Source organism: Salmo salar, chromosome 02 (assembly GCF_965601325.2).
Source record: "Salmo salar chromosome 02, fSalSal1, whole genome shotgun sequence".
NCBI lineage: Eukaryota > Metazoa > Chordata > Actinopteri > Salmoniformes > Salmonidae > Salmo > Salmo salar.
The window spans coordinates 33,886,775-33,897,105 of record NC_138292.1 but is presented as its reverse complement, the minus strand read 5'-3'; the positions used below and the strand labels follow the sequence as shown (position 1 = coordinate 33,897,105).

Sequence of the window (10,331 nt, the reverse complement as noted above, 5' to 3'; positions counted from 1 at the left end):
ATGTCGTCTGGTATTCTAAAAGGCAAGTCCCGCGTGTTCATGGAAGGAAGATTCCATCTCTACGAGGGCTATTCACTCTGTAAGGTAAGTCCATGTACAGTATCTGACCAATGAACAGGTAATATATGCCATTTAGCAGATACTTGTATTCAAAGTGACTTGGAGGCATACATTTTACATATATGGGTGGTCCCAGGAATCAAACCCACTACCCTGATATTACAAGATACACGCTCTATCAACTGAGCTACAAACTAAGCTACGAAAGGCCCCATATGTTATCCATCTATATTATTTGATATAGGCTACGTTTTAAACATCCAACATTAAGACATTTGCTTTACACTACTAGTCTTTCTACTCTTTACCTTGCTGCTCTACCCTTTCCTTTGAGATCAGGGAAACATCAGATTATTTTAACCATCAATATCCCTAGCCTCCATGGATTCAACCCAGTCCCTGCTCATCTGTAACCCTTACACATTCCCGCTACGGCGACACCGGATGTTTTGAAATATTCATCACCAGTGTGTGCGTTTTGCTTATATTAGTCATCATAAAGATGGAAAAGAGTGAAACAAAATGGGTCCTTTCTTTTGGAGCGCTATGCTAAAAACTCTCCATTGTGGCTCAACAAGGTCATGTTAACTGAAGGAGGGGCTGGAATCTCCGGCCTTGGCAAATTAACTTTCTGTCACAATCAGGAAAGTGGGAGGCAGGAAGACGATAGCTGAAACCAGCCTGGGAACTGCTGACTCTGCAGAAGGCTGTATATTTTAACAAAGTTTAGGACAGGGTCGCCATTGATCTGGGCCCTGTTTCTTAAAAATATCCCTGGCAGCAATGAGGTCATTGTTGGGTCATTCGGTGTGAATTGAACAAAATGTCAATGAAATGTAGTATTTTTCAGAAACTAGTACAAATAAATGTCATTTAAGAATGAAGCCATTTTCTCAAACAGCTTGTAAGGATGTTGGGCCAAATGTTGAGTGGATGAGAGGTATGTACCAGCAGGTGTTCACCTGTGTTGTGACGCTTGTCTTATTTGTTTTTAAAAGTATTTAAAAGTAGCAACTTTCTATATGTAGGTTTTTGCTTGGTCACGACTTACAGCCCCAATCAACCAGTGAATCAGTTGTAACACTGCGTATGTATGTCACTCCAGAGTTAAATGAGTCCTTTCCTTCCACTGTTTTGGTTAAGACAGCATAAATGCAATTGAATGTGACCACAGAGGACGGCTTAGGTTGCAGCCTCACCATTGGACATACAGAAGTATCTTATACCGCAAGAGGCTTTGGTGACAGTTTATAGGGAGAAAGAAAGAACAACAGACCAAATGATGCCCTCTAGATCAATGTCTTACCACCTATGGGCTGTTTCTCAATTCTGACCTCCACAATATTGCTTTCACCTGTCAATTCTGTTCAGATCAGAGTAGATGTAGGAGAGGACCCAAAAGAGAGGAAATAACTTTACACTGTTGAGACGCAGCCCATAGGTGAGCACTGTCACAGTTAGGGTTGCAAAGGGACGGTATATAATTGGAAACTTTGGAAGTTTACCATTAAACTACCATAATTTTGGTATCTTTTAAGGATTCTATGTAATCTGTCACAAGAAATCTAGTGGCACTTTTGGGTACTTAAGATTATCACAGGTGTCTGTAACAATATCTGGCCCCTGTGTGGCCTTATCCAGGGGCGGAAATCCTGGGGGGGACGAGGGGGACACGACCCCCCCATCCTTGGAAAAATATAATTTGTCCCCCCCAATATATCACTGAAACATAACTATGTAATTTAAATAATATTAATAATACGCAATGAAAGCAACTGTGCTGATTATAGACACTTAATAGCGCATTTTTAAGTTTCAAAAGATTGAGACCCCCCCACCCTTTGCCTTACAATGTTTTGATCCACTGCCAGTTCCTTAGTTGGCAAGGTAACAGAGGGGTCGTATCTACTGTCTGAAAGGCACTCAATGAACGTAACTGAAGTGAGGTTAATCCAGTCAATCGCGCACACACACTAGCTGAATATGCAGAGCTAGCGCGCAAATATTAACTATTAAGCTAGCTAGTACCTATTCCATTTATGTGGCCTCGTCAAGGATGGAATCTTTGCTATCATCAATTTATTCCAAGATCAGCATGCAGATGATGTAAGTTAGTGCTTCAAAGTCCCTGTGATAAGGTTAGCGATAAACTGAAGTCCAAACTGAACAGAACTACACTCTCTTCTACCATTGTCTTAAATATATTTAATGGTCTCGTTGCAAAAGCTAAATTGTCGCAAGGGAACTTTTATTTATTTATTTTATTTCACCTTTATTTAACCCGGGTAGCAAAGATTATAGCAAACACCACTGAAACGGAATTGGTGCTCACTAGCTTTGCAAATTCAGCTATTGTTGGAAGCCAGCCAATATAAAACAAACTATTAAAATTACAAAAGGTTGCAGCATATGTTGTGTAAATGGGGAACTCATACAGCTGTCAACTCTTGTCATTTTAATCCGTTTCACATTTGCTAGCTACCTTTTTAGATCGAAGCCCAAATAGAATGATAAAAGATATGATAGAAGCCCATCTCCTACTGTAAATAACCTACACACTGTGTGTGTGTGTAGCCAGCCAGCCAGCCAGGTAGAAAAATGGCAGAAAAATAAAAGACGGACATCAGAGTATTTTTCAGTACACCAAAACGCAAAGTAAGAACCCTAGTAGCCTAATATCTCAAAGACTAGTTGATAAAATGTTCATAAGAAAGAAATGAAATTCTAATGGAAATGTTTCACAATGATGTCATTAGGCAGAGCAGGCAACAGATGGCACACAGACAGCAGAGTTGGGGACAGATATGCAGGGACAGACTGGCAGAGACAGGGAGTCTCAGGTAAGTTTGTTGAGTCTTTGTTTGGCAACATTATGAAAGGTTCTCCATTTTTTTTGACTTGTAAAATAGGAACATAATTGGAAAATGCCATGGATACCCCCACTCTCAACTTAAACTGGTGACTGAACTAAGATTTGTTAAAGGCAATGGTATTGCTGTTGTGATTAGTTGTGTAGTTTTGGGTACCGGTAGTTAGGAGTACGGCAAACACCTTATTTCTTTGGTTCCTCAATATACATTTACCATATTACAATGTAGGCTATGTGTTACAGCACTACTTTTGGTGTCCCCCTCAGGAATTGCTCTTGAGAAAATTTAATGTAATTGTCCCCTCCAAAGTTGATATCAGATTTTCGCCCCTGGCCTTATCACGTATGATTTTACAATTGTAAAAAAATTGAATGACAAATCTGTAAAACACTATCCTATAAACCATGAATTTAGTGTCCCGTGTGGCTCAGTTGGTAGAGCATGGGTTATTCCCATGGGGGACCAGTACGAAAAAGTATGAAAATGTATCCACTCACTACTGTAAGTTGCAATAAGACTTGTCAATGTTTTGCAATCAAGCTGGCTGCAGTCGTGAAAAAAGTAAATATTTGGAAGGGTTGCAGAGTTAATTGAAAATAATGCCCTTGTTGATTAGATGCTTTTTTCATTAATTCAGCTATTTTCTCATGAACCATATGGTCTGTCTACTAGACACTCATGAACAATATCGACACAGATATAATAAAAGAATAATATATATGAATACATTTTTTTGTTATTTGTTATTCATGTATAAATTACCAAAGTTACAATAGATTGCTATAGATTTTCTGTTAATTATTAACAAAATTATAGAACATTTCAGTAACTTTGGTAAATTACCGGTAGCTTTGCAACCCTACTCATGGTAGATAGGTTTCCTATCTTGAGGGCTGACTGAGCATGCAGCAAAATGTGTAAGGTGTTAGAGAAGAACAGGTGTGATTAAACTGGATGTTGGACCGCTTTCCTATGGCTCAGTACACCAGACAAGGCGACAAATCGATTTCTGCTAAATTTACCCGAGCACATGCAACCGATACAGCTGTGGTTTCAGCCTGCCATCTGCCCTCTCATTCTCTCCCTTCTTTTCTCTCTCTCTCTCTTAATTTCTCTTCCCCCCACCACAACCACCACCACACAATCGCACACTCTCTACTCTCATCTCCACACACCTCTCCATGTCTTCCCTGTTCTGCTCCCTTTCTTTCCCAACATTATCGGACAGCAGTCCAGTATGTGTGACAGGGACACCAGGGTGTCCATACACTCCATCAGCCCAGGGACACATCCATGAGTCATTGTATCTGACACCTCCGACACCAACATCGCACCACTCTCACAAGACTTTACGTAAAGACAAAACAAACACAGACATGTTGCAGCGAGAACTCAGTCAATATCTAGAAGGCGGGGTGATGCTACTAGTTTGCTACCAATTTTATATCTCCCTTTTCATACACTTTATTTTATGATACACTTTTATCCGTGGGTTTTGACATCAAGTGCCTGGTACATAGCAGAAAAGCAATATGGTTTTGTTTTGTTGAATTGCACTCACACTTCCACAAGCGCTCTCTCCCTCCCTCCCCCCTGATTTGCAATCAGGGTGTGAGCTGTTATCTCTCTCATCTCAGTGTGTTGGTAGGAAATGCATGGCAAGGTTAATTAGCTGGCTTGCTTTGTTAGTCCTCCCTGACCTCCTCTCCCTCTGTGAGTGGTGCCTTTCATTCAAACTGCTAGCATGCAGCTAGAGTTAGCCTTGGCGCTAGTTCTGTATTGTATAGTAGCTGTTATTGGAGCATGCTGAGTGTTATTGGCATGCATGTTTAATTAAGATAAACATGTATACACTCCTAGCTTGCAAACTGACACTGAGTCACTGCACACTCACACACACAATCACACACGCAAACCCTGTTTATGGATATTGCACTAGTGTTGCCGTGTGTGTCTGTCAATGCTCTGACTTACAGATGTAGGATCTGCAGCAACAGGAAATGTGAATTCTTATGTGGATTATAATGAATGCAAAGAGCAAAAATAGGACAGCACTCTGGTGAATAAACTTAAATGAACATATGTTTACATATGCCGCACTCAAATACACTACAAGTTTTACATTTCCTGCATTTCAGGAAAGTTCTCCTGCAACAGAGTGATCAAATTAAGATCCAAATCTGTACCTTATTGGGCATTTCTATATCAAGATCCTGAATTCATAAACCCCCCCCAAAGAGAAGTGTGTGTGTGAGACAGAGTTCCAAGTTGTGGCTGCATGCTTGTGGCAGACTGTATGCACATCTTGTGTATTACTGGTACTGGAGATGACCAAGAATGGTCCAATACAAACATTTCATGTCTCATTTCTCCTCTTCCCCTTAATGATACAATAAAGTGTTGGTAGCATTCTCTTCACCTCTCACGTCCTTTCCTCTCTTCTCTATTTCTCTCCCTCCCTTTCTCTCTAACTCCCTTCCTGTTAACTCGTCCACTCCTTTCTCCTCCCCTCCTGTATACTCATATCTTTCTCTTGCGTTCTCTCTCTGACTCTCTCCCCACCTATATTTCTCTCCTCTCACTCTCCATCCCCCTCCTCTTCTCCCCCAGGTCACATTCCCAGTGCGGATCTTCAAGCTGTTGGGCGTGACTAACGCCTCAGGGGGCCTGTGTCCGGACTTCAAAGTGGGCGACATCATGCTCATTAAGGACCACATTAACCTGCCAGGCTTCGCCGGCCAGCACCCTCTGTGCAGCCCCAATGATGAACGGTACAACCAGAGACAGGGAGACAGAAAGATAGGGGTAGAGAGGGGAGGTAAGGAGAGAGGGAGAGGGTTGTGGGAGGGCACACCACCCACTGTGCAGCTACAATGATGAACGGTACAACCAGAGACAGGGAGACAGAAAGATAGGGGTAGAGAGGGGAGGTAAGGAGAGAGGGAGAGGGTTGTGGGAGGGCACACCACCCACTGTGCAGCTACAATGATGGACGATACAGGTAGAGAGATGGAGAGAGGCAGGGAAGAGGGACGGAGAGAGGGGTGAGTGGAATGGGCGGGGGAGAGTGGAAGTGATGAAGGGACAGTCAAGGAGAGAGGGTGAAAAATGTAGTACAGTCTGAAGCACAAAGGTGGGAGGAGAGATGGAAAGAGAGAGGGTTGCAGTCAGTGAGAGAACTGAAATAATCCCAGGAAGAGGAAGCAATACATAGTCTTCAAGTAATCTATTTGCTCACATTTATATTTAACTAGGCAAGTCAGTTAAGAACAAATTCTTATTTACAATGACGGCCAAGGAACAGTGGGATAACTGCCTTGTTCAGGGGCAGAACAACAGATTTTTACCTTGTCAGCTCGGGGATTTGATCTAGCAAACTGTCAGTTACTGGCCCAGCGCTCTAACCACTAGGCTACCTACTGCCCCCACATATTACATGGAACCTTTAATACATATTTTTCCTTTACAGCTCGGAGGTTGTAGATTCATGACAAATATACTGTATGTTGACTAGTAAAGTGATTTCCATGCATTGTGCTCAGAGAGCTACAGGTAACTGCCAAAATAATGGAAACTCTTGAGTAAATGAGGAATACAAAGTATATTGAAAGCAGGTGCTTCCACACAGGTGTGGTTTCTCAGTTAATTAAGCAATTAACATCCAATCATGCTTAGGGTCATGTAGAAAAATGCTGTGTAGGCTATTATTTTGGATACCATGGCTCTGTCCCAATAGGATGACATGGCCCCCATCCACAGGGCACAAGTGGTCGGTCACTGGATAGTTTGATTAGCATGAAAACGATGTAAACCGTATGTCATGGCGTTCTCAGTCACTAGATCTCAACCCAATAAAACACTTCTGGGAGATTCTGGAGCGGTGCCTGAGACAGCGGTTTCCACCACCATCAACAAAACACCAAATTATGGAATTTCTCGTGGAAGAATGGTACCACATCCCTCCAATAAAGTTCCAGACACTTGTAGAATCTATACCAAGGCGTATTGAAGCTGTTCTTGCTCGTGGTGGCCCAATGCCCTATTAAGACACTTTATGTTGGTGTTGCCTTTATGTTGGCAGTTGCCTGTATTCTCTGTATACTATCATATTACTGTATTATATTACAGTATTATTCATATTATTAATAGTAGCAGATTATTGGTAGATTAAGAGAGATGTATTGCAATAGTATTCACTCCATATGTCCCATCGATAAGCCAGTATTGTTTGAGCTGTGCTCTGCTCCAGGTTTGGGATCGGGTTCCCCTGCATGTCAGATGCCTACAGTAAGGACCTGAGGAAGCTAGCTCTGGATATCAGTCATGAGCTGGACTATACCAACTTTGTGCGGGAAGGGGTGTACTGCATGGTGGGCGGGCCCAACTTCGAGACCATCGCTGAGGCACGCATGTTGCAGGTCCTGGGGTGTGATTTTTTTCATCACCAAAACTGGCTATGACTTGAGCAACAAACTACAATTAATGTTAGGAAATGTTCAATTAAAGTTTAAAAGGACAACAGCTAGATATTTAATATAACTTGTGGTTCAAAATGCTGGATAAAGATCAAGCATCTACTCAGGAAGGGGATGTTTTGTCAGAGCCAATTGACCACCAGCCCACAACATGGTTTAACAACGATATAAACACAGACCAGGCTGGCTCACTCTCCTTTTCTCCTTTCTAGTTCATTAACACTGCTCTAATTGGACCTCCCTCGTAAAAAAAACCAAACCTGCTGAGCTCGTTAATAAATGATGGCGCTAGCTCTGCTAACAGAGCCGACTCATGCTAATTAACTTAGCGATTAGGTCAACAGACCAACAGGCTGCTACATGCTGTGACACTAATTGGTCTGATGATTTGATCCAGGATCAAAATAAAACACAAACAAATGTCCGTAACAATGTACAGTGGGCAGAACTAACACATGACCTCTTTCATTATCCACTCCCCCTAAGAACATGTATTTTGCCGACTTGTTACCTTAAGAGCTTGTTGTTGTAGCCAAGCGATGACAAAGAAGAGCCATTTTGGTTCCTTGTTTTGGTGACATATTGAGTTATTACTCCTGTGAGTGTGTTCTTAGTCCAATACAGGTCTGCCAATCCATCATTTTTTATGTGGTGTTTTTTCTTTACCTTGCTTGAGTTTCAGCTTAGTGGAGGCTCTGTTTGAGTTAGTGAGTCTGTTGGTTTAATAAGTATTTTGAATTCATATGCTTTTTGGTTATGCCTGTAAAACATGTTTCGTCGTTGTATTCGTACAGTATGTGCCTGTGTAAATTGTATCCATGTTTTTTATCATGGTTTTAATGATGTGTGAGATCTGGCCCATGTTCCCATTAAATACTAACATTGGGAACGGGACCAAAGCTCAGGGGGCAGTACACGGGGGGTGGGGGGTGGGGGTATTAATGATGCAGAATAGTATAACCACCTCTCCATACACACAACCATGACCCAGTGCCACCCACAACCCCATTGGATATTTCTTTCTCTCTCTCTGCCAACCTCCACTCGTGTCCCCGTCTGCACTCCCCACCCCCTTTCCTCTACCCCATAGGCATGAGTACGGTCCCAGAGGTAAGTGGCCAAGCACTGTGGCCTGAGGGTCTTGGTCTCTCACTCATCACCAACAAGGTATTGATTGACTTCTCTTATTGCTGTATATCGTTTTATGTACCTTATCTGCACACACTGTGAACAGCTCAGCGTATCTAGTCTGTCATCTGTTGACTAGTTATTGAGTATGGTACCGGAGCATCTTGATGTATTCTTATCATTCTGAAGGTCTCCCTGGACTACAGCCGTGAGGAGAAGGTGAACCATGAGGAGGTCCTGGAGATCAGCAAGATGAGGGCGGAGCATCTGCAGATGATGCTTAACACACTTATCGCCCGCTCCCACCAGCTGGACGAGGGCATCAACGTCAACTGAAGGAGGAGGGGGGATGGAGAAATGTACACACACAGAAATGTACACAGACATGTGCACACATGCACATATCATTCACTGTGAATCTTTACAAAAATCAACCACCCATGATGAAAGAATTTAGTCAATTTTCTAGTTTAATAAAATGTCCTAAAGTAGTTTTTTTTTACACAAGAACCAGTCTGTTAAATGTAAATGCTTATTTAATGATAGGGCACTGACATGAGAATATGTAATGCTTCTATTTAACATCAGCTGAAGGGCTGCCACTACCAGTTGTACAACTGAACGCCTGAATGTCTTCCGCATTTAACCCAACCTAGGTATCCCCCTTTCCTTACCTAAGGATATTCAGAGAGAGAGAGATTATACATTCATTCCAAAAAATGTTTTTCTCCCAAAAAATACATGTGAAAAGCCTCCAATCAGAAAATATCATTTACTGACAAATAGTGGGCAGAAAGATATGCAACTGAACTAATACACAGATGATGGTTCTTTTCTAATTCCTCCTGCTATTCAGAGCTAGTGACCGAAAAAAAAAAAACACGTCCTAGATTAATATAATGATACAGTGCTTGCTTTTTGTTTTTCATAGTTGATGAAAAATGACTTTCATGCTTAACAATTACAGTGTTACGAGTTAGTATGACTGCAAAAACAGTGAGAGCTCATGTAGAAATAATATGTTTGTTGTAAGAATTTACACAGCAACAGAAAAAATGTACAGAAAAACTTGGTATCTTGCCAAAGCAAACGCTCTGTTCACTGCCTTGTCTTACAGTAAATCGAAGTGCATTCATCTATAAGAAAACACTGCCATCTTTCACAGGGCTCCTCTGCCAATATGGCACAGTGGTACCTTCTGCACTGTAGCGATAAGCTTGGAAAACACTGTGTTCAAGGTTTTCCCATTGTAAATATATAGATACATATATAAATAAACATACAGTAGATATAGATCATAGACTTTTAGTGTGTTTATTTGTGTCTGTGTGAGTTCGTCAGTGCATGCGTGTGAATAGTGGGGTGGCAGGTAGACTAGGGGATAAGAGCATTGGGCCAGAAACTGAAAGGCCGCTGGTTCGAGTACCCGAGCCGACAAAGTGAAAAATCTGCCGACGTGCCCTTGATCAAGGCAATTAATCCTAATTGCGCCTGTAAATTGTTCTGAATAAGAGTGTCTGCTAAATAACTAAAAGGTAGTGCACATGTGTGTAAAAATGGGGTAAACCAAGGTTAAACCAATCTACTCAGGGTCAGGCTCAAAGTAAACGTGGATATAATCCCATTGGATATTCAGGAGTTCTGACCTTGTACATTGGTTAGTAATAGAGGAGACAGTAGAAGAAAAGTAGCCCTCCCTTGAGACAGTGCTCAACTTGAAGAGACAATCATCTCTCATTGTATACAATAGACAAGACCAGGGTTGCTGATTCTGGTGTTACAGTCAGTCCAGGGCCCG

General features: G+C 41.8%; 1 protein-coding gene across 1 annotated transcript; it reads left to right on the top strand.

Moving 5' to 3' along the window:
- On the top strand, positions 1–8,869 carry LOC106579678 (purine nucleoside phosphorylase-like). Its single transcript, XM_082969200.1, has 5 exons — positions 1–84; positions 5,541–5,701; positions 7,180–7,358; positions 8,496–8,515; positions 8,723–8,869. Exons 1-5 carry the CDS (start codon positions 1–3, stop codon positions 8,867–8,869), a joined length of 591 nt encoding a protein of 196 aa, XP_082825326.1.
- Positions 8,870–10,331: the final 1,462 nt, after the last annotated feature.

What these genes read in the sequence shown, in the direction of transcription:
- LOC106579678 (XM_082969200.1), top strand. Translation starts at nt 1, where the DNA reads ATGTCGTCTGGTATTCTAAAAGGCAAGTCCCGCGTGTTCATGGAAGGA. An exon ending in AGGGCTATTCACTCTGTAAG is followed by an intron (nt 85 to 5,540) that starts GTAAGTCCATGT and finishes CTTCTCCCCCAG; the next exon opens with GTCACATTCCCAGTGCGGAT. An exon ending in CATGTTGCAGGTCCTGGGGT is followed by an intron (nt 7,359 to 8,495) that starts GTGATTTTTTTC and finishes TCTACCCCATAG; the next exon opens with GCATGAGTACGGTCCCAGAG.